Source organism: Parambassis ranga, chromosome 19 (genome assembly GCF_900634625.1).
Source record: "Parambassis ranga chromosome 19, fParRan2.1, whole genome shotgun sequence".
NCBI lineage: Eukaryota > Metazoa > Chordata > Actinopteri > Ambassidae > Parambassis > Parambassis ranga.
Genome location: NC_041039.1, coordinates 21621332 through 21646067, shown reverse-complemented (window position 1 = coordinate 21646067; position 24736 = coordinate 21621332). Strand labels below are relative to the sequence as shown.

Below are 24736 nucleotides of genomic sequence, written 5' to 3'. Positions count from 1 at the left end.
TGATTATTTCTTGGCGTTTAGTTTATTTTGATAAAATAATAAATATATTCTAAAGCTGTAGACAACGATATCATTTTCTCTGAAATATAAAAACATCCATGAAAATACCACATGTTCAAATATCCATCTAAAAACATAAAATTAGAATTACAGCTTTTACAGTCGTATGCATAGTTACACCCTTATCAGATCAGCGGTGATGACTAGTATAGAGAAAAAATGGTTTTAAAAACATTAAGTCACAGTGAAGATGACCTTTCAGATATAAAGTCGACTCATTTGTATATCATTTTACAAACATCTGTGCTACCTTTCGTCATAATTTGTATATTAATTCGTGACATTTAACTCTAAAACCTGTGAGGATCCTGTGCTTGTTAGTTGCTTTACCTGCTTCTCTGCAGGTTGCAGCTCCTCCTTCCTCGTTGAGGGATTGTTGTCACCTGCCTGAAGTCCTTACAAAGATGGCGGCCTCTTTAGCCTGTTGCCAGTGTGGCAGCAGTGCGGAATCTCCCCAAGTGGAGTTAGTGGGGGTTCAGTATAGGGCATTATATGGCGAAATCATCTGGGAAAACACTGTAGTTAGTGCATCTTTTTCTGTCGCCGTTAATTACGTCACTGCTGTCGCGTAAATAAAACGTCCAGATCTCTGCCGGGCAAAACAAGCTAACTCGCTAGCATATAGCATTGTTTGTTCCGTAATAGCAACATTTATTAAATAAACGTATTATAACGCGACAATAACTAATAAAACGACATAACACGTCACGTTCCAGTAGCGTAAGTAGCAATAAACGGACAATGAAGCTCCCATTGACGCCCTTCTCGCTGGTCTGCTAGTTACCTCCCGCGCAATGGCTGACGGTACATATCGCTAATGCGCACTCCTTTTTTTTATGATGCATTATGGGATACATTGAAGGCATAGGGTTTTTTCCAATTGTTTTGTTTAATTATTTTATTTTGCTATTTTTTTCTGAATATCTAACTAAACCTTGAAAACAATTCTGCTGCATGCTGCAAATTATAAAATATGAATAATAATAATAATAAAGTATGTGCACAATTTGATGTTCTAATGTTAACATCCCAGGCAGGGAGGTGTCATTAATTCCATATTAAAGTTAACATTATCAGTTTGGTTAAAGAATAAAACATTAACAAAATAACATCTGTTTTAACCTATATTGCTTTTAGTCGACAATAACATAAACAAAGAACCATGACAGTACACAAACCAGTCTTTACTGACGTCAACTTTTATATAACAGGCAGCATTATATGAAGTGGAGTGACTGAGCTTATTGGTAAACATCCAAACATGCACACAAACACACACATGTAGACATGAAAATAAATAATCAAATGTACACCTTTAGTGGCTTTAATCCTCCTTTGGCTTTTTTTCCTATTAATTTACAGGTAAACAAATATTTCTACTCTACAGGTCTTCACTGCTCTCAGCCCTGATTGAAAAAAAAAACACATATCTGTGTCCCTTTTAGAAAACAATGATTGTTCTCATCTAAAACATGGCACAATGTTTTGTATAAATGCATTATTAAATAATAATTCAAAAAAACAATATGTGCTCCCCTCTTTAGTTCTTGGTTTACTGCTGACATGTCAATGCACCAGAGAGTTGATCCCTTTTTAAATCTGTGAAAACATAAACAAAAAAAAAACACAAACAAAACAGTGTTATCTTCCACTCTTTACATGTGTCAAAACATTCATAACTCCATCACAATATGACTTAAAATCACATTAATACTACTGCACACTGTAAGAAACAGGCATGTTTTCTGTGAAGGAATGAGGAACATTAACTCACAGAAATGGGTTAAAGTGTAAATAGTGAGAGGAAACAGCCGTTAACATGTCACCAATCACATGAGGCCAGTGTCAGGAAGGGATGCTGTGTGTTACAAGAGACAGAAGCTGGTGCGGCTCGGACATCAACTCAAGTGAACCAACGGGAGTGGCTGAGGGTTTCAAGATCACTGGATGTAGTTGCTATGGTGCCTAAGATATGGTTGCCATGGTGTTTTTCCAGCCGTCACTGTATAAATTAACATACATAATGATAAAAAGAAAATGACCCACACAACTAATTATATGTGATACAGCTATTATTATTTAAAGCTGAAGGAAACGTGACCTTATAAATTAGTATTAGACTGAATCAGTATTTATATAATTTACATGAACAGTTCGTAACTCCACTTGGAAGTCAGCCCATCCTACACTGTGTTATCTCCAAAGACTGCATAAAGATGGACGTCATGATTGCCCCCTGGTGGCTGGCTGCAGTATAGGTCATAAACCCCACCTCCTCCATGTTTCCATTAGTGGATGGAACATGGACCAACCTAAAAACTAGGGATGTCCCGATCTGTTTTTTTTTTTGCCCACGAGTCCGAGTCCAAATCTGCCGATACCCAGTCCCGATCCGATACTTTCAGGGTTCTCTACAAAGGCAAATAGCAAGTCACTCTTCGCGTGTGTGCGTAGGACGCTTCACACACGCATCGGCTCATCGAGGTCTCGAACCCAGAACCTCTCGCACCAAAGGGAACTGTCATACCCCTACACTACAAGACACAGAGCCACCCTGCACAGAAGGCGTTAACTTTGACAGCCCTAATAAATATATATCCAAGTCCTGAGCAGGAGGTAGCGTCCGATTCCGATCGAGTCCGATTTCCGATCACGTGATCGGATCAGGACATCCCTACTAAAAACGTAAACTTAAATTACACATCAATTTTCCCACAGATGGTTTTCGGCTTCTCGGCTACTGTACTTTTCATTACATTTTTTAAAAAGAATAAGCAGAAAAGCAGCTCTGGTATCTGGTGTGTTTACATGAACTCAGTTTCTAGTTCCTTCTCCTCCTTGGTGGAGCAGTGGATCGACTCCAAGGGCAATATTAATTATCGTTTAAGTCAATAAATACAAATATGCATGAATATTAACACATCAAAGTAGCTTTGGCGTCTCAGAAAAGTATTATTTAAAGTTCCACTTACTTTGACAGTAAGTGCAACAAAAAAGATACGCCTTGATTGATCCACTATAAGAATGTAATTCTTAGTGTTTCTCTTAAGAACAGACATAACTGGTGACAGAGACCAAATCCAGACCACCCAGCCACTCTGCTTCAAGTCAGGAATTTGTGTTTAGCTATTTAAAACAAAATAAAAACCAGCAAACCTGTGGGCTCGGTCTTAATGGAGCTGCTCTCTCATTTTGGCTGTGATCTGCTCTCTCTTCTCGCAGTGCTTCTTCAGGTCTTTGACCTCCATGGGCAGCATGCTGTTCCACACCATCAGAACAGACTCCTCATCTGAGACAAACACACGCTTCGGACTAACACGCGGCCAAAGTCGCACAGCAAGACAACTGTTTTGCTAATGTGTGTGGCTGAAAAACAATGAGGCGGCAGACTCACCATCTTGGTTCTTGTTTTGTGGAAGTCTTCGGCCCAGAACCAGCACCACATTCTTCCAGTTTAGTGTTTCTGTTTGTGAGAGGAATTCACAGACCCACAAGCTGTGAGCAGCATGCTGGGATGTTTTTCCATACAAACAACCCCTAGAAGCCATGAACCCAAAACAAGGGAAAAACCAGCTGCCTGCAGTTTTTCTGCTTAAATACCTCTGCTTTGAATTTGGTGTAGAACTTCTATCTATGCTTCAAAGGAAACGCATATCCTGTGATTATCTCCACCTCACACTAGGTTTAACAGATTTCTTTAGGAAAATTATCCAATATTACATTTATGAGGTTGGCAAAAGTATGTGAAGCTTCACTTTTAGTATGATCTGTGACCTCCATGTGCAGCAGCAATGACAACTAAAGCTTTCTGTTAACTGCTAACAACATCGTCCACAAAGCCTTGGAGGAATTTTAGTCCATTCTTCAGTGCAGAACAGCTACAATCTGACATGTTTGGGGGGTTTCCCTCACATGAACTGCTGGTTCCAGGTGCTTCCACAGCATTTCATTTGGATTAGGGTCACAACTTTGTTCTTTAATGATTCTTTTGTAAAACAACTCGTGTGTTTGTTGTTGTCTTGCTGCATGGATCACTTTGTCTTCTCCAATTCAGAGAAGGCTAGTCATCGTGGTTCAGGCCCAACCCTGATACTACCATCACCATGCCTAACAGATAGGTTCACATACTGGAATGCAGAGTCATAATTTTTGTCAACATTAATAATGATAATCCTATTCTGGTCTCATTTGTCCACATTTTATTTTCCCAGCATGCCTCTGGTCTGCAGTGGCAGCAGTGTTCTTTTTGGAGAGCAGTCACTTTCTCCTGGCAGCTCTGCTTTGTACACCATGGTTGTTCAGTTCTCTCATGATGGTGGATTCATCAACATTAACCACCGAGAGAGGTCTTTAGCTGCTTAGAGGTTACGCTGTGTCCCTTTGTAACCTTCCGGCCTGTTACATGACTTGTTTTGTTGACACACCACTCCTGTGGAGGGTGACAATGGACTTGAATTTCCTCCATTTGTACACAATCAGTCTGACTATCTATGGATTCATGGAGTCCAAACTCTTTACAGAGGGTTGTGTGACCTTTTCCAGCCTGATGAGCAGCAACAACTGGTTGTATGATTATGTCTTTATACATTTCACAAACACACGTCGTGAAGATCAGACCTTTATAGATAACTCTTTTTTTTAAGTAAAACAGGGCACTCACTGACATCTTCCATTGACTGAAGCACCTCTGAACCCATCGATTCTAATTTGCTCTTTAAATAAACTGCTAATCTTTCAGGTTGACAAACTGTCTAAGCATGTCAGTGTAGAGGGAACTTTAAGAAATTGCTACTGTGCAAACATGTAAAAATGACTGACACTAAAATCTAAAAATAAAAGCTGAGGACTCACGTATAAGTGCAGAGGAAATGCAGCGGATGGAGCTGCAGCTGGGTCCCATCACGTGCAGTGTCTGGTGTTTGGAGAGCTCCAGCAGTAGCAGGTGGCCCCCTCTAGTGCCAATCCAGAGAGCTGCAGCGCTCTGAACCAGCAGGGCCTTCACAGTGAATGAGGAGGGTGACGCCTCAGCGGCCAGCTCTGCTTCACTGCCCAGTCTGCCTCTGCAGCCAGAGTCATGTCTGTCCAGGGAGGGAAAACACCTGAATATTCACAGGCTGGTATGGTGTGTTTATTTCCTCTTTCACTTTATGTTCATCACATTTACAGACGCAGTCCTTTTTTTTTCTAAAGTCTAAAGCGGAGTGTTGATGGGAGACCTTAGGCCTGCAGTCTAGTTAACATATGTGATAAAGGGGGGAGGAGGTGAGTTTTTACCTGTATGCCCACCTGTATCACATAAAAGAAACCCAGCTGTTCCTCTAAAGAGATCAAAACAACATGACGTTTCCATATTACCTGATAATCTGAGCACAGTCGATGCAGTCCACCATCCTGTCACTCCTCTTGTCCCAAACCTCCACAGTTGACATCCCGGTTTTGCTCAGGTACACATATTTATCCACATACATACGAGACACACTTGCCTCTGCACTCAGTGTCCGATGGTTCCTGAATGCAGCGCACAGACACACACACACACAAACATCTTGGCATCGTCGTAGCATTTCAACATCTGCAGCCTGTCTACTAAGGCCTCATCATACATCTCTCACTCACACATTTAATTACCATCTGCACCTCTTTTCACCCCTTCTAAACTGAATTGAAAGTGCCAGTCTGTCTGACCTTTGCACACAGACTCACTGGAAGATGAGGTTTGATTTAGTGTTGATGGTCTTGCAGACGTTGTAGTCGACAGTGAAGGAGAGGATCTTGGTCCCGCAGCCGGCCCACACGGACCTGCTGTCCAGAGAATGTTGCGAGTGGCCCAAACACATCACGGGAGTGTTGACGTTACCCAGGGTGAGGGTTTTAACTGGCTTGCTGTTCTCCTGCTGGGAAGAGCAGAAAGAGGACACAATATCAGAATATAATTATTTTTAATGATAATAAATATTTTTTTTTTTAAATCACAGAATAGTTACCATGAGCACAGAATCTTCAAAGATACTGAGATTCCCATTTGCTGTCCCAACCAGCAAATAATTCTTTCTTTGGCTGCAAAGAAAATCTGAATTAAACTCTTTGAAAACCATAAAAAAACTACAATATTATACCATTTTATAAAAAGGGGTAAAAACCTTTCAGACACACACACACACACAGAGCAGCTTACTTGCGACGAGGTGGCACATGGAAATACAGTGAGGTGACAGAGTCGGTGACACTCTGCAGGCAGTGCCAGGTGGACGCGTCTTGCGTACTGATGACCACCAAGGAGCCGGACTGGGTGCCTGCTACCAGCCAGTCAAAGGCATCGTTTGGGATTTGCACTGTCACGAGGCAGAGGACGGGACTGGTGTCGACTTTCTGTTTAAAACAGTTGTTCTTGGTGACAACGATGCCACTGACTCTCACAGTATCATAAATAGTTCTAGCATGTGACTGCAGGAATTTTAAACTTAGATGTGATGTGTTTTATCATATCCCACACAAATGATGCATTTAAAGACAATTGGAAAGTTCAAAATTTGACATTTGTGGCAATTATAGACAGAGGACACCTGACAGTTCCTCATACTTAAGAGGTCTACACACACAAAATGATACTATGAAAAACGCAGTGAATATTAAGATATGATTTTACCTCTGAACAACAGAGAAGGTTAAAAAAAAGTACCTGTGTAGTGACCATGTGTGTGTCCATGTCCACGGCTGTGATGGAGCCCTGCTTCTGGGTGCTGCTGCCCCCACCCAGCCAGGCCGTGTGACTGGGTGAGTGACAGTCACGGCTGCCGGAGCTCACCACCAGGCACTCTGCGTTGAACACCCGGGGAACCACAAGCTCTCTTATCAGACAGAGCATTTCACCTGAATTCAGCCTATCAAACACCTGCAGACATGACAGACAGTGTCTTATTGTGTTTGTGTGGTGCTGCCACTAGAGGGCTCACAGCTCATCTGTCAAATGCTATCCTTCTCAGAGCAGAGTCTCCAGGTCCTAACCTGAGCAGACGTGGGTCGATCCTGTGGACTCTCCCTGAGACAGTCCTTCATCAGGGCCTGAAAGCCCGGCCAAGGGGAGCAACTGTAGTGTTTGACTGGGTCTGTGCAGGAGGCAGTGAGTATTTTTAACTTTAACATTTTTTATGTGCAAATTATCAATACAACAGAAAGACTTTTTCCTATAATACAGAAAAAATTTCTGTTTTCCACCGACATCTAAATGCAACATGCATTCATGGGAAACTCAACAAAGGAGCATCTGTGCATTCATATTGAACCCTGCTGCAAGTCTGACGTTTACCTGGCAGTTTCCCCTGCACTGCCACTTCATCAAACTCGCTGGGGAACTTCATGCCATCAAAAATACGCTCGCCACAGGTCAGGAGGTCGTAGAGCAGCAGGCCAAACGAGAACACATCAGCCTGCTGGTTGTAGATCACATTACCTCGTGCGACCTCTGGTGCTCGGAACCCTGCCAGACAGAAATCACTTTCTCAGTGTTACACACAGACATATTTTCACTTATACGATTTGTGGAAAATGTATTTGTAAGGATAATATGTCAGATGATAATGACCTAAAATATATATATTAACATGAAGCATGTCTGACCTGGTGTGCCCTCTGAGCTCCTCACTCCCATGCTGCAGCAGTACTGAGCGATGCCATAGTCTGTGATTTTGGCAATGATCTCGGAGTCGGTCTTCAGGTTGAACAGGAGGACGTTGTGTGGCTTCAGATCCCGGTAGATGATCATAGCAGAGTGAAGATACCTGATTAAAAAGATCAAAAAAAAAAAGAAAGGACATCAATGAAATTTCCTCCTCGTTTTTTTTTCCCCCCCTGTGACCTGTCAACACCTTACCTGAGTCCATCTGCCACCTGCAGGGCGATCCTGTGCTGAAGCTTTTGGTTGAGGCTTCCGTTCTCGTGTTCAAAAAGGGAATCTAGTGAGCCTCGCAGAGCCAACTCCATCACCAGGACCTGAGGAGCTGAGCCGGCTGCCAGCAGTCCCACAAGGCTGGGGTGACGGAGACGACCCAGCACCACTAACTCCTGACGGGTCAGAAAGGTTCACATAATGAAGTATAAACCTACACTGACAGCAGAGCATTAGGGATAGCTGAATGAAACTTGCAGCCGTACCTGCCTGAGGAGTCTGTAAATATAAAGCTCAGAAGCGTGCTTGTTGAATATCTTCACAGCTACTTCCTCATTTTTATACACACCTCGATAAACAGTCCCAAAACCACCATCCCCTGGAGACAACATGTGATTAGAAAATAAAGATAAGGACGAGAGTCAATGATGAAATGACAGCAAAAAATAAAATAAAATAAAAATAAACAGCACCCAGTCGGTTCTCCTTGGACATGTCTACATTCAGCTCTTCACTGTCCAGTATTGTCCCTGCAGGCTGGTCACTCAATACCAAGTCAGGGGCGATCTGAGAGATGGGAAGCGTGCAGTGTGGATCCTCTGGGCTCACCAGCAGAAAATCTGCATTTGATAATAACACGATTGATTTCAGAGCTGGAACTGTTCATTGATCATAATAATAATAAGTAATAAAAGGAATCCTTAAAAAGTGTGAACTACCACTGTCAAAGCAGGTAAAGAGGTCTTCCAGAAGAATCTTGCGGCACTCCTGCCCGTCCTCAAAGCTGTACAGAGCCCACTTCTTCAGCAGAGCCTCTCCGCTGCCGTGCACGTCGGTGTTCAGCAGGCCTGGAAACCACTCCTCCAGAAGGGAGTCTATGTGATCCACAACCTGACCCAGTAACACTCGGCCTAAGTGAAGAAAGACACGGATGACATGTTTTATTCTGTAATAATAATAATGTTAAAGCTCTTGGATGTCATGAAGAGTTTCTATGTCCAGGATCAGTTATGGAGTCTGCGGTTTAGGAAGACTTGCTCCACCTTTGCGTGACGAAGGCACGGTTATTCTGACAAAGCTGGAGGGATTTTCCTCCACCGAGGTAGCCTCCACCAGGCAGTACGCTTCTGGGGACCAGGTCAGGTAGATTCCACGACTCCAGTAGATGCGGTTGGGTCGAACAACTTTTTCTGCACAGCACATATAGTCAGTTTATTACATCTTCTTTAACAGCACTGAAGAAGCAGTGAGTCTGTTCAGTTTACCTCTTCCACAGAGCAAGTAGGAGGAGACTTCCAGCAGGCGGCTGATCTGCCGTGACCAGTAATCCATGGGGAAGTACGGCATCTCATACAGACGCACAATCACCTCGGAGTTCTCGCAATGAGGGAATTCTATCTCTGGTCTGTTTTTGGACAAACTGTCGATCACAGCATGAATGGTTAGAGACGGTCACACAGTTGTGGTTGCTGTAAATGTGAACATACGGTACCTGCTGGGTATCAGAAGCTGGTCCTCGCTGAAGGGAAGAGCAATCTGAAACTTCTCCAGCAGTTTGAAGAACTGCATCAGGAGGCACTTGGGGAAACATTTAGTCTCAAGCACAAACTTTTCCACGGCAGAGCGCTGAACAACTCCTTTAGGATGCTCCAAGAAGCCACAGCTCTTCAATGTCAGATTCTACACAGAGAGCACAAAACATCAGCACAAATGAGACCTTTTACTAGGCCCGGGACGGTTCAGGAAAAAAATCGCGAATAGCGACAAATCTAGCAACTTTTCTCTCATGACTTTTGGAGACTGACGTATCTTTCTGCAGTTCCTCAATGAGCAGCGGGTGCGACCGGCAGCTCCTCCCCTGACTCAAAGCACTCACAGGCGGTCAGTTTCAGCTGCAGTCAGAACAGGGAGGAGACACACACCACTCTGCGTCCAATCATGTGCAAAGCTGCTGATGGTGCCGTCATGGCTTACAGAGCGGGATCTAAATATTATATTTAAAACAGTGGTAGTTCGAACCCTTTGGAGCATCTCTCTGAAACTCTAACACAAGAAGCGACAGAACGGAATCCTCAGAGGAGCAACAGCAGCAACACAATAATATCAGTAATAATTGATTCTTAAACATGGTAAATGTTGGATAATTAGGCTATATATTATATTTTATGCTGATCTATGGTATTTCCAGAGAACAATGGCTACCTGGGAGAGGATGTTGCACAGCCACTGTGGGTCGATAAAATAGAGCTCTTGGAGCTGGAGAGCAGGATCATCAAAGTGCAACAGGACCCCTATGGTGACAAAAACACAACCCAACAAGTGTTGATACAGACAAAGCTTCATAAGTCTCTTTAAAAAAAAACACACACTTTGCTTGGCAAAATAACAGACCAACTTCACTGAGGAAGTGGATGGCATGTGGTAGTTCAGCCTCCTCCAGCTGCAGCTGACTCTCCTGGATAATCTGCAGAAGATCGCGATGCCTGAGCACGGGGAATTCTGGAGGAACCCTGGTCCTCTCCTGGAGAATCCGGTGCTCCAACTCCACGTAGCTGTCTGGAACCAGCTGACCCATCACAGGCTGGCCCTGAATCTGTGAGAGGAAGAGGAGGAGATCAGTGAAGAGGTAAAGTAAAAACAAAATAATAAACCCATTTGTTTCCTTTTTTACCTTGAAGTGGATGACTTCCCTAGCGATGGCTTTGCGCAGTTTGGCCATGGCGTCTGAGTCCTCACAGACAGAGACCATGTGATAATCCCTGATGGCGGGGAAGCCCTGATGGTTCAGTAGCTCCTCTTTGATTTTAGTCAGGCAAGTTTGCAGCTGCATGTCCTCGCTTACATCCGTGTGGGTTCCCACCAGAATGACTGGAGAGAGCGGAGCTACTGCCTGAAGAAACACAGCAACAACTTATCAAGACATGTAGAAACAAATGTAGACAGTCATTTAAATACGCATGTCATAACCAGAGCAACCTTTGGTTTGTGACTCACTTTGATGTTGAAGAGCCAGGGTTTGAGACCATCCACCTGACTGGCTCCTTTGCTGAGGTTGTACACAACCAGGTAGAGAGCTCTGGATGTCAGGAGGTGAGGGTGAGAGCCACTGAACTCCTCCCTGCCTGTTGGAAGGCAGGATAAAAAAGCTAATATTCAGATATCTGTCACCTCTACTGGCACAAGCTTCAACATCAGACTCCATATGTTGACAAACCTGAAAAATCCCAGACATTCAGCAGCATTTTCTTCTTGTCCCGCTCTTTGATGATCCAGTCCCAGACGTCGATGCCAGCGCCAGTTTGCTTCAAGTTTGACTGAGAGCGCTTCAGCTTCATCAGCTGCTGGATCAGAGTGGTCTTCCCGCTGCCTGGATTCCCCACCACGATGAGCTTCATCCGGTAGTAAGGCACTGCCTTCTTAAGCCGCTGCTGCAGGAACCTGGAAGCAGAGAACAGGACAGACACTGTATATTTATCTGTTTATGAAGTGGTATTTTTTTCATATTATCTCTGATACATGGTTCAATTAAACACGCTAACAAGATTCTGTAAAAAAACAAATAACCCTGACCTCGTTCGCTCTAGCCACCTCATCCAGCTCATTCAGGACTAAGTGAATATCAATATCTAGTAAAAGCAGCAGACTGTAAAGACTCTGACCTGACGATGTCTTTGGTCTTGCTGCCAATGAGCTTGAGGTCTAGCTGCAGCCGCAGGCCGTCGAGCGGCAGGTCCCACAGTCGGCTTAGTTTTCCCATCTCATCTGGGAAAGACCGCAGGTTAGTGTTACAACTCACATCCAGGGAGGTCAGGTCTTCCAGCAGGCCGATCTGCGGAGGGATCTGAATGCAAAGCACACAAACATCTCTATTATTTTCCAATAATGTTATTATTTACGCTCTCACGCTGTTGCTCACCTCAGTCAGGTTGTTCTCACTCAGGTGGAATTTCTCCAGTCTGGCCCACTTGTAGATTGGTCCGCTCAGGTCCAGAGCTTTGATACAGTTCTGACTGAACATCAGCTCTCTGATGTTGCTGGACATCCAGAATTCAGGGCCAGGCAGAACAGTGATGTTGTTGTTTCTCATGTCTACAGACCGCAGGCTGGAGGAGGCAGCACACAGAGACATTATAACTTAAGTGTTCATTTATGATTCACTCACACACAAAAGTGGCGCTGACTTACTTTGGGAGATCAAGTATGGTCTCAGAAACATAAGTGAAGCTGTTGTTTGCAAGTTTCAGTGTTGTGACCTTGGATGGCAGATGTGACAGAGAACCTGAAGGGGTCAAAAAATGAATTCCGATCAAATGAAGAAAAAACATTATATACTCTGAATCTAATAACATTCAGGACAGAACTTACAGATTTGGTTCATAGAGGCGTTAAACGTTTCCAGTTTGTGGCAGCCGCTCAGGAAGTCTGGGGAAATGTTCTCTATGCTGTTTTTGCTCACGTCAAGCATCTTGATCTCCGGCAGACACAGAGGTGTGCACAGCTCAGTTATACTGTTACTGAAAAGAAAAGAGAATGAAAACAACAGCTATCACCAACATTTGCCATATAAGATCAATCTTTACATGTTGACCCAGTTCAAAAACATCCCCTGCTCTGTGTGTTGTATGATCAGTTTTTCAGCAGCCTACCCGTCCATGTACAGCTCCTGCAGCTGGTCCATGGTGCGTCCCAGCTCGTGGGGGAATGTGGTGATTTTGTTGAACGAAAGGTTGAGCTGCCTGAGCGACGGGCAGATGACAGCGGGGTCAAAGGTCAGCAGGGGGCCGACGCAGTTACGGGAGATGTTCAGCATGCTTAATGAAGGCAGAGACAGTAGCTCCTCTGGCAGCGACTGGAGCCGATTCCCCTGCAGGTCAAGCCGAGTCAGACTCTTCAAACTCTGTGTGGAGGAGAAAGGTGCGACACAGATTAAATATTATGCTTATGTCATCCATCATGGTCATTATGCACGAGACAGATTCTTCACCTGGCAGAGCTGAGAGGGAAACTCTTGCAGACTGTTGTTGCTCAGGTCCAAGCGGAGGAGATGTGACAGCTGCTGCTGGACGAAGCCATCATCCATCAGGCAGGACAGAGTGTCCAACTCATTCCCTGATAAGTCCAGGAGACGGATTCTCTCCTTTTCTTTGAGCAGAGCAGCAGAGTTCTCACCTGACCCCAGCACTGAGGCGGCGATACCAGAGAGGAAGTGTTACAGTATTTCAAACTTTGTATTAATATTCACAGGTATGTATAAAGTTGAACTGACCTTTTTGGCTTGAGCCGGTCCTTCCATATCTCCTGTGTACAGGCTCACTGTGGTCATTCTCAGTCTGACCACTCTGCGAAACAAGACAAACAGTGAAAGAATGTCCCTGAAGAAGTCATCTCTAAGTAACTTTACTATTGTCACAGTCACCTCTTGGCAGTGATCGGGCCGTGGATGTGTGGGAACTGATCCATTAAGACAAAGTTATGCTTGTGAGTAATTGATGCTGAGTGTACCATGATGTAGACAGCTAATGTCGACACACTGACACACACTGGAGGCCTAAACTAAACTACACTACTGGAGGTTTCCAGAAACATGTATTGTTCCTGGGATGACTGACTTCTAGCATAAAGAACTCAAGATAAAGCGTGAAATACTTCATGTTATGAGCTGGTACCTCAGCACTGGCATGTCGTCTTCGACCCTGTTTCCTCTTGAAGGACTCCCCCCTCAGCTCCTCTGATGAATTGTTATGCGGCTTCGGAGACAGAGCACCAGACAGCGAGTCACTTCCTACCAAAGGAAAAGCACACAAAGCCACAATATCAGTGCCGTTATTGTGCCACATATTTAACAGCATATAAAAATATACATATATATATTTCATTAGAATTTAACCCTGAACATGTGTAGATGTTTACAAACGCACACACACAAAGAATTATTCAGACACTTTACCATCACTCTCCAGGTCATCGGTAAAAAACAGGCTGTCCTCTGCAGAGACGAAGCTGAAGCTGGAATCGTCACTCTCATCAGATATGTAGCCAGACGTCAGACATGGGTCAGTCATTGCTCTGGAAGGACCGCTCGCACTTTTGGACCTCTGTAAAGACTGGATGTACCTAGCTAAACTTGCGCCTTTACCTTGGAGATGGAAAAGAGAAAAGGTGAAAATTGAACTACAATGAGGTCAAAAAATAGTAGAGAAGCTGACATTGCCGTTTCATATCAGTTAACTGAAACAGGAGATAAGCAGCCTCACTGTTGTTGCAACGTAGACTGTAAGTTCTGCCTCTTTCAGCCAGCAGGGGGCTCAGCCAGGCAGCATCCAGGTGGCCCAGTCGAAAGCCGCCGAGGCAGAGGGCACTGTTGTTAAGGTCCAGACCCAGACGGCCCAGCAGCTGGATGACAGTGGGTTTGTCACCCCTCTTGGCACTCACAGCCAGAGCCCTGCGGAGGTGCTGCTCGTGGGCGCCACGGCTGAGCAGGAGCTCCACCAGCTCGAGAGGCCCACCTTTCTCACACACCTGAAGAAGTAAGCACAGAGATCAAGACTGAGCCCTTCCCAACATATATACAGAAAGATTTTTTCCATGTTTACAATCTTAGCATTTAACATTTGTCGAGTGGCACTAACAGGAAGAGACTGAACATCCATCTGCTTTAACAAGTCACATTATATGCATGGTACAAATTTCACAGGGGTCCTGGAAAGACTGTAGGATCCTGTGACCTCTGACCTGGTAAATGAGGGACTCTGCTTTTGTCTTCCTGTTGATGTCTGCGCCCAGTTCGATCAGACATTCAGCCATCGCCGTGTCTCCCTCCATGCAGGCCTTTTCCAGCATGCTGTAGTGTAGCTCTGAGTCGCACCACATCTTAGACAGAGCCAAGCACACTGACTTCCGCAGCTGACGGCAAACAGGGAGGAAAAGGAGAAAAGGTCTAGACATTGCAGCCGTTTAGACATTGCACTCAAAGCCTCTCAGACATTGTTGGACTGACTTACCGGGCTGATGCTCTGGTCACTTTCCCCTCTTAGATGTTGGAAGATCTGCCTGTCAAAGTCTACCTTCTGCAGTTCAGCAGCAGCTCCTGAACAAGCGTCCAGCATCCTCAACGCCACCTGAAAACACTGCAGAACAGACAGCCAGAGGGGTGGAGAGTGTAAGGGCACAAAATTGTACAGAAAAGTACAGAACAGCTGGTGAGAGAGCTAATGTGCTGCCAAAAAGAGGTCACCTTCAGCAGCATCTCTGAGTCCTCTGTGTACTGAACGAGAGAAGCGACCACAACAGAGGCCAGAACAGGCACGATCATCCTAGACAGCTTCTTCTTGGTGACGAGGTAGTTGAGCAGGGTCAGACCCCAGTAGTGTATCTCTGAAAAAAAAACATGGAAGTTAGTGAGAGCTCATTCAATCCTGAGTATTTTTATTCAAATAAAGGTTCTTTCTCCGAGTGCACTGTCAGAGTACGTCACTTCATAAAAGCGATGTACTCTGATTATTATTAGTATTATTATCTGTTATTAGGCACTGTTCTTCTTGGGTTGTAAAGTAAACACTTTTTTTGTTTTTATTTCCAACATAATTATTCTGACTGAAAAAAAATCTAATTCGGCCGGCTCAAGGCAATGAATGACAGCTGTGTACCTCGTTCCTGTGGGAACATCTGTAGTGTGTGCAGAACCGTGTCTATCGCCCCCTGCTGGCACAGAAGGTCCACCGCACCGGAGCAGTCAGCCAGGGCGGACAGCACCTTCAGACCACACTTCTGTATGGCAGAACTGCTGATGAACTGCACACAGTGAAGCAGAAGTGAACATCATGCTGGTTAAAAACCAGCCAAGCTCCCGTCACATGCAGTTTTTACCTCTGCGTACCTACAGCATCAAGATACATGCTCCATTCCTCAAAGGATTTTTCACATCTATCTTGTGTCCTGTAACCCATTCTTTCATACGCTGCCACCTCGCACAATTCAGTCCACCACCCCTTATAGGCTGGCTCTGCAACTTTCTTCCAGTTCCTCTGGATTATCTGACACCCAATCATGATCACGGTCTGTATCCAGCCAGGAGGAAAGCCCTCCAGTACTCTCCCAACACACACACTGGGGCAGAATCTTTTTTTATAACAGTGTGACTGTGTCCTTTAATCTGGGTCCTTTAATCTGGGTCTAAAAAGTCTACTTGGGGTCCAGTAAAGGAGAATTTTAAACTGAATAAGGCTCAACCACAACACCAAGGTCATGAACCGAGCCCTTCCACATGGGCTTCATGGTGAACTCTCATGCCGCCCATGTTTATATGCAGTCTGTGTTTACTTATTGATAATGTTCACAATAAATGTGACTTCACAGTGACAGTGAACTTTGACCTACAATCATCGAATGGACAATTTGAAGACATGATGCCTGCAGATGTGGCTGTCACCAGTGCTGAGGCAAGATGCCTATTTATTAGCCATTTCTGGGGCAACGACATGGAAAAAAACATGTTCATTCATTCTTGTGTGTATGTCAAGTGGCACATTCTTTTTGGAAATGTAATTACAGTCCCATGTTCCATCTGCAGAACAATCTACTGTACAGTTACTGCAATCAATGGGTGAACTGTTGTGTAATTTGGACTTTGTTCAGAGCTGTTCATCCACATTTTAAGTCATATTCTAACAGCCTACATTAGATTTTATATCAATGAGGATCATACCCTGTTGAGAACTTCCAGGTAGAGGGTGTGAGCTCCTTCCACCACACACTGGTTTTTCAGGACCTTCAGCGATATGTCGGCCATATCGGGATCGGCCACAGAGACGCCATGCTCCCTTACACTCCTGTCTGGGAAACAAGTAACGACAAAGAGATGGGTAAGCACAGTCAATACACATATATACACACACACACAGACAAAACCGCTCTGTTATCAATCGCTAATTAAATTAGGACTGCTAAGAAAAGAGAAAGAGGACATTATAGCCTAATTTTGATAGAGATCAAAACAAAGCATGCTGCTATACTGAACAGGATCTGCATTCCCCTGGTGAATGAAGAAAATGTCTCATTGCTTGGACATACCTACACAATTAAGATTAAGATTAAGATTAAGAAACCTTTATTAGTCCCACAATGGGGAAATTGCAATACTAAATACTGTACATTAATGAGAACCGCTAGTATGAGTAGTGCTCATACTAGTGCTTTTAACATCCCCTATACAACGCTGCTTGAAAGTGTATGAACCTTTGACTACATTTCTGCATAAATTTGATCCAAAAGTAGAACAGAGAAGCCAGTCAAACAAATGAAACATTGATAATTCATTTCTTATTTATTTATTCATATGCGTCAACCTGCTAGAATTAGCAGTTTGTTAGAAGGTCAAACTAGAATCCATTTGTTTTCAAATCAGTGGAAAATGTCATGACGTGCCCTGTTTTACCTAATTAACAATGATCCATCAATGTCTGATCTGCACAAGGTGTGTTTGTAGAAGTGGATAATGACATAATCATAGGCATTCCTAGGCACCTCATACATAGTTCTTGCTGGAAAAGGTTACACAACCATCTCTAAAGATGGTTGTTAAAAAGAAAGCAGACAGAAAGAACACTGAGCTCCCAGCAAGCCGCAGTGAGAAGAGTGTACCTGGGCAAAGGAAGACCAAGCTGGCATGCAGAGCCTCCAGCTGAACATCTGGCTGGAAGTTGTGGACCTTCATGGTGCTGAGGATCTGACCCATGGCCATGCTCAGCTCATCCAGACTGGCTGTCCTACAAATACAAGAAAAAAAAATGAAACAAAAAAGACATGGCTGCTTAGAGTGACAGGTAAATGTGTCGTTTGTCATGAGTAAATCCTAGAATAGAATCTGTGTTTGTCCTCACCTTCCTTGGAAGAGCAGGTTTAACAGCCTGCAAGCGCTGATGGAAACTTCCACGGAGGCTGAATGTCTCTTCATCATCTCCACCAGATTAACGTGAAGGCCGCTGGACAGCAGCAGGGAGCGCATCTTACCTGCAGGCAAAGCAGATGTTTGCTGCACCAACGGCCCGAGCTGTTATAAAACACAATTATGTAGCACTGAGGGCTCACTGTTATCTGCGATGAGCGTGGCGATAGCACTAGTAGCAGCTTCAAACACACTGGGAGAGGAGGAGTGAAGCAGCATGGCCGCCATAAGCTGTCTGTGAACAGGAGTCCTGGGGAACAAACGAGCATAAATCATCAGTGTTGTATGTGTATACAGGGTGTGTGTGTGCCATTTTATGGCGTACCTTTGGTTCTGCTCCTCTTCTGAATGCTTCCCTCCAGCCCCGTGCAGTAGCAGGTTGTGAATGGCCCAGCTTGCAGCTTCCTGAGGCAGTTGAAGTGATCGACACAGATTAAAGACCACAAACAGGACTTCTCAGGATGTCCTCAAATGCATCAGAGGAATGTGTGACCGACCTGAACTGCTGGATCAGCAGCGTGACGCTCCAGCGCCGCACAGCAGTCCTCCATCCAGCCCAGTCCCATGTCCTCCACCTTCTCCTTACCCCTGTTCTCCTCCTCCTCCCCTTCCTCCATGCCCTGCTCGGACACAGCTTTGTTCTGCACGATGGTGGCAGCTGAGAGATAGAAAGAGTACGCTGACATTAATGAGCTCAAAGAAAAAGGAGTGCCACATATTATAGCTATTTAACTATTTGTTTACAGCTTCCACACTTGATTTTTTTTAACTTTAACCTGCATAATAACTTCAGATCACTCTTTCTGTCTTTATAGTGTATATTATTATATTTGCACATTTGCACATCTAACACCAGTACTCCCACCTATGCACCTCTAATTTTTACATTTTCGTTCTATTTAGTACCTAATGTTTATACTTTTTTATGCATCTAATGCTTCACTGGATACCTGAATTTCCCCTTGGGGATCAATAAAGTATCTATCTATCTAATTTTTTGACTGCTTGTTGCAAGGTCATGTAATTTCAGGTTTCCTATGTGTTTTGTAAAGTGAGACAGACATCATCGATCTTGTGCGTTGCTATGTGTTGACAGGCCAAGCTATTGTTCTGTTGCCACCATCACCAATCTTTAGTGTGGATGAAAGAGTTAAACATAGCCTCACTGAGGTCTGCCAGGCAGGAGAGGGCGGCGGCTTGCAGCGTGGCGTTGTCGGGGAAAGTCTGGCAGGCTCTCACTGCGACTCTCTGGATGCCGTTCATCACCAGGATGTTGAGGTAGCTCTCTGGAAAACAACACAAAGCAAACAAACTCTGATTTAAACTGATGCCTTCGATCTTTAAACGTAAAGAATTAGCATATCACATATCACTTATGAGTGAAATCCAAACACAACTGTATTGACTGTGAGGATTATTGGATTGGGCAAACACTGTTGTCATCACAAGCAAATGTGTGTGTGGATACTCCACAGTTACTTATTGACCACCATAATCAGCCAGTTACACAAGTACGCAAACAAATACACGCACCATGTATTCTCTGAGAGTTGAGAGTTGCCTTAACACAACGCAAAAAGAAATGACAACCCACAACACACTGCACAGGAGGAACTGATCTGACCTGATGTAAACCTCCTGAACAGGCAGCAGCCCGTCATCTGCAGCTCCTCCACCTCAGGGAAGGCGTCCATGGCGGCGACGATCACGCTGTAGCACCGAGTGCCCCCCGACATCAACACCTCCACATTACTGCCTGCAGAGAGAGACAAAAAATGCATGGAATGAGCAGAGATAAAACAAAAAGCAGGAAGTCAGAAGAATTCCTTCACAAATGAAACGGACAATATCATTCAGCATTTTGGTGAAACTGACAGCTGACAGTTATTTTATTTTTTACTTACATTCTTCCTAAAGATGCTAGATTAATGTAGTCTTTCTAGAAAAAAGGGGTTGACACTTCCTGCATTCTAATAATTGCATTTTGTGTTTCAGGGAAAAACACATTCATTTTCAATGAAACATTAAAACCCGATTATCTGTTGCAGGCAGAGCACAGCTAGATAACTGCAAAACAGTGTTCACTCTGTTCTTGTGTCTCTCACATTGAGGGAATTTCCATGAAGATTTGACTATTTTTTTGTTGTTCCAATTCGTCCGCACAACATCAGACATGATTAACAGCATTTGATGTATAATCAGATTTGCATTAAGGCTACTGAAAGAGCACACAGTGACATCATGGTGTAAATGGTGAGGCTAGAAATAGGCCAGGGCAGAGATTTCCTTGACGCACTCTGTGTATTATCCATTTACTCTTTCAGTATTTTACATGGTTTGCGGTCCTATATTTATTTATTTATTGGACACAAAGGACATGGTCTAAATTTGAAGTATGATTAGGAAATGTTGGTCAGAGCATAATCAAAGCTAGATTGGATCTGTAATTATAAACTTTTATTAGACTTAAGATCCTTATTTGGTGACCTGGAGACTAAAAATGGCTGAATCCCACTTTCCTAATCCTGAACCTGGTCATCTGGCCCCTCCCTTTCCCCCAGGCCTAACCCTGATCTCCGCTTCCCTGGCTCTAACTCTAACCCTAAGCTCCTCTTTCCCGCTGCAGTGACAAGAACGCGGCTTTTCTGTACGTCTCAGGTACCGTAAACATCAGCGTGGTATATAATCAGGTCTTACCAGGACCTGCCAGAGGGAGCAACGTTTTCAACGCCTGCAGGAGCAGCTCTGCATTGTCTGGAAACTTCTGCAGGGCCACCAGAACCACAACGTGATCCTGGTTCTCCACAAACTCCACGAGGTGGTCATCAGTCACTGGAAAGATAAGACATAAGAAATCAAGCTACAATTCAAAGCTACAGATAGAAGTTAAAAGAAACTAAAACGTCCTGTTATGCACCGTTTGCCTTTGTTAGCATATATTAGCATATATTATGTAATCAGGTGGACGCTAGCATTAAGCAGTAGAGTGGTACAATTGAGGCAAGGGTAAGTTAAGCAACAACATCTGAAGGTGTGAGGTAAAACCAACAGTTAAACATCGAGGCAGCTGGACTCATCGCATACAACAAATAACAGTGAGATGTGCACATTTTATACTACCACATAAACTTGAAAATACATGTCACTAAATGACACTACAGGGGTCGTCAGGGGCATTAAACATCATTTCAGAGGACAAATCAAGTGTGCTGTGTTTATTGGTGCTGACATTTGAGTCATGTGAGTGTGTTGTAGGTCAATGATCTCATAAAGAATCAATAGTGTGTAGAAAACTCCCATTTGACCTCACAGTTCTATATAGGTGTCTATTTTCTCAGATACACAATAGCAGCCAGTAACAACTGACTATAGGCTATATCAGATTTGTGTTTGTTGTGGTGTGGTGTGTGTCTGCCCACCTCTCTCTAGGAGCAGCTGTAGGGCTGCACAGCCTTGGAGTTGCACTTCTTCGCTGGTAGGAAACGTCTTCATCGCCTGCACCACCAGACCAAACACATCCTCTTCCTCATCCAGCACCAGCAGAGGAATCAGGTCTAAGTGACAGACATGAAAACACTAACATTCAGTAGCTGCCATTTCATCTATTGCACATTTGAAACGCGTTGAATGCAGAACCTCCTTAAAAATGCAAATATGACAATATAAACATTTCCATCAACATTCTGCTTGATTATGGTCCTTGGCAGTGCAGCCACTGAACGATCTATCCGTTTCACTGTGGCCTGGACTTCTACCAGGCCACAATAAAAAGGCGATATATTAACTTTCCCTGTGCTTCTGCCAGGTGTAGAACATTTACCTGATCTCAGCAGTAGTGCCAAAGCTCTGAGTCCAACCATGGTTACTCGACAGTCTGACCTGTACTGAGACAGCACCTTCAGGATCTGCCTGAAAAACACATCAGAATGAGCCAAAGGTTCACATAGCACAAAATCATCTGCTCATGGTGGGATGAACAACAACAACATAAGCTGCTTTTATCATGTGAAGCCACAAGAAAAAATACATGGACCAGTCCCTGGTACTGCTTCCATAGGCTTTAACAATGTGAGCTGCAGCAGGTGCTGCTGATCATCAGGAGATGTTTTGGCAATTTGCTGCTTTGGAGCTTTTTGGTGTGTGGGAAAGACAACAAAGGTGTTAGAGGAGCAGCTGCTGCTGCACATCAGTCTGAAAGACTAATAAAACGAACTATTTGGACTTCAGTGTTCTACAGTGAGAACGATGATTCACATAGAAAGCATTCAAGACAGCTGTTAGTGTTCACAGGAGGGGACATCCCAGCCCAAGATCAGAGACATACAAAACAACCAAGCAGCTACATGTCAGAGCATACAGGTCTCACTGAGCATGCTCAGTGTTAATGTGACAGCACACTTAGGAGATTGAGTCCACCATGAACTCCTCTGTGTACCAGAGTATTCTGGAGGCAAATGTGAGGACATCTGTCTGACAGTTAAAGCTTGGTCCAAACTGGGTCCAACAGGACAAAAATACAAAAGCACACAGCAGCAAATCAACATCAGAACATCACAAGGTCCAGACAAAGTCCAGACCTCAACCCGACTGAAATGCTGTGACAGGATCCTTTTAGGGCTGTGCGGGTCCAAAAACCTGAGTGAACTGAAGCACAGCTGTGAGGACGAATGATGTGAGACACTGATAAGGTCCTACAGGAACCGGTCCTTCAAGTTATTGCTGCTATTTCAACTATTGCCTTCATTTCTGCTGCATAAATAATGGCACGGTGAAAAAAATGTTGTTCCTTGTGTTATATTTGAATAAACATAAACGAGAGGGTGCTCATTTTTTTACCATGACTCTAGGCTTTTACTGTAAGCTGACTCATCATATTTGCATATTGTTGTGTGCATAAAGCGCAGAGGCAAATACTTTCACAGTCTTCTTTAAACAAAGTTCAGCTTTGACCTTTTAAAACACTGAATTCTAAATGAGTGACTTGATCACAAAGGGCTAAAGCTGGCACTTTAACAAGAACAACACACTGATTTATTGAAGGCTGCTGGCAGAGCTGTTAACATACACAGCAGATATGATGTGACCTTTAAATGTGGTGGAGTAAAACTTCATTATGTACTCGGGAAGTGAAACACAGAAAGGAACATGAAGTAACACACATATGCTCAGGTATAAAAATCTCTTCAATACACTATAATGAATAAAGAGATCATAGATGGATTCATCAATGAATGACTTCCTGCTTTCTGTGAACATGGATTCTGTGATATCATGTCTGTTACTTCAGGGCGGGAAAATAATGTCTAATCCACAAAATCCACACAAAACCAGCATGTCTTCACTTACTGGTGCACACCCAGGACCTCCCACTCCTTGGCCACCTGCAGAGGTCTGGTTAGCTGGTCCAACGTACCGGGGCATATTTCAATCAGCTGACACAGCAGTGACCAGCCCACCTGTAGGAAGAAGAGGAAGCATCTGCTCAGGAGCTAGGGGCCCGCATGTTATGACTGTATGACAGCATGCTGCAGTCTGGAATACACAGCAGTCACAAGACCGGCCTTGACATGTCAGCCGTGGATGATCATACAAGATAAACGGCCTGTGTGACTGGTTTTAGATGGAGTACACTTCAGTTTCCATACATTCAAAAATGTATGAAAGGTTATGCAAATAAAAGCCCATTTGGCTTCTTGCAGTACCTGCTGGACTCCTCTGCTGCTCATGTAGGATGACAGCACCACCATGAGGGGAATGTGGACGTCTTTGTCCCCGAACAGGTCAGCTCCTGCAGCAAAGATAAAAAGAAGAAGAACAAGAAGAAGAAGAAGATGATGATGATGATGTGACAGGCAGCAGTGAACAAAGGGAGGAATTTCTATTTTTAAAAAGGTACAAAACGTCCTGGAGAACAGTGTGGAGAACAACAAGGACATTAAAGGAAGAGAGAACAAGTCCATTTGCATCGATTGCTGCAAACACTTGAATAAGAAGTCATAAAATAAAGCAAATACAAGTGTTAATGTGATGAGTTCAGGTGCCAGGTAGCCTACTAATCTGTAGTCTCTGTGGCAGCAGATTAACTAATCTTGTACAGAAATAGCTGAGTAAAATGTACAATAAATTATGCAGTGATAACTTATGTTAATGTCATACAATATTCTGGCAGCACTCAGCTGTTTGTGTTCCAGAACAACAACAACGTGCTTCTTACCGTACTCGGTGTGCGCCAGGAAAAGCAGGTCCTGGATGATCTGGATCAGAGTACTGAGCTGTCTGTCTTCTTGAGGAGTCCTCAGCCTGACCAGGAGCTTCCTCAGCCTCTCCTCCAGCTCCTCTCTATTATCCATGATCTTTGAAGTGCTGTGTTCCAGCTGGAGGCTTGACGCGCATCGAGGTCAATCAGTGCGCTCCCGTAAAAAAACACGACAAAGGGGCCACAAAGCTAACTGCTACAGGAGCTGCACTCATATTGTTACACATTACAGTAGCTACGATAGTTAACAGTGGCTGGCATGGCGAGGGAAGCTGTCCATGTGGCGGAGTTTCTCTTTCGACGTTGACATCACCGTCCTCTGCTAGCTTTCCTCCCCGCGGCAGAGAGAGTTCGTTCCTCTTTGCGCACGGAGGAGACTTTCTGTGGTTTCCGTGCGGTGGAGCCAGTCGCTCCTTCTCTGACAGGCGTGTTTCCTGCTTCCCTGCGGTCACATCATATGACTCCAGTCAGAAAAACTTCCCGTTCAGAGGAGGAGAGGAAGCTGGAGACACACGCCGCCGCGCCGCAGGACGAGGAGGGCGAGACACTGGAACACTTAGCGTTAGCACCGCTAGCTCCTTGATTATAAACT

General features: G+C 44.2%; 1 protein-coding gene across 3 annotated transcripts; it reads right to left on the bottom strand.

Moving 5' to 3' along the window:
* Positions 1-1240: 1240 nt before the first annotated feature.
* lrrk2 (leucine-rich repeat kinase 2) lies at positions 1241-24725 on the bottom strand. Of its 3 annotated transcripts, none has more exons than XM_028429932.1 (52): positions 24103-24725; positions 23591-23676; positions 23235-23344; positions 21709-21797; positions 21308-21442; positions 20586-20720; positions 19513-19644; positions 19055-19174; positions 18386-18546; positions 18214-18293; positions 18032-18138; positions 17824-17953; positions 17585-17709; positions 16650-16777; positions 15592-15736; positions 15180-15319; positions 14947-15072; positions 14678-14848; positions 14200-14464; positions 13893-14081; positions 13612-13727; positions 13212-13284; positions 12930-13126; positions 12592-12842; positions 12311-12459; positions 12131-12224; positions 11862-12048; positions 11605-11786; positions 11160-11383; positions 10940-11067; positions 10617-10835; positions 10337-10538; positions 10148-10236; positions 9438-9625; positions 9211-9365; positions 8989-9135; positions 8665-8856; positions 8419-8565; positions 8212-8324; positions 7931-8121; positions 7678-7838; positions 7367-7537; positions 7066-7166; positions 6740-6952; positions 6236-6429; positions 6045-6117; positions 5764-5954; positions 5416-5568; positions 4912-5138; positions 3455-3523; positions 3217-3349; positions 1241-1659 (listed from the first exon to the last, which is right to left on the bottom strand). In XM_028429932.1, the coding sequence occupies exons 1-51, from the start codon at positions 24236-24238 to the stop codon at positions 3231-3233; spliced, it is 7626 nt and encodes a 2541-aa protein (XP_028285733.1). In that variant the 5' UTR covers positions 24239-24725; the 3' UTR covers positions 1241-1659; positions 3217-3230. The 3 variants fall into 3 exon arrangements, with proteins under 3 accessions (XP_028285733.1, XP_028285734.1, XP_028285735.1); XM_028429933.1 differs by having other exon boundaries at positions 5764-5951; positions 24103-24238; XM_028429934.1 differs by lacking the exons at positions 18032-18138; positions 18214-18293; positions 18386-18546; ... (6 more) ...; positions 23591-23676; positions 24103-24725 and having other exon boundaries at positions 17585-17704; positions 17824-17851.
* Positions 24726-24736: the final 11 nt, after the last annotated feature.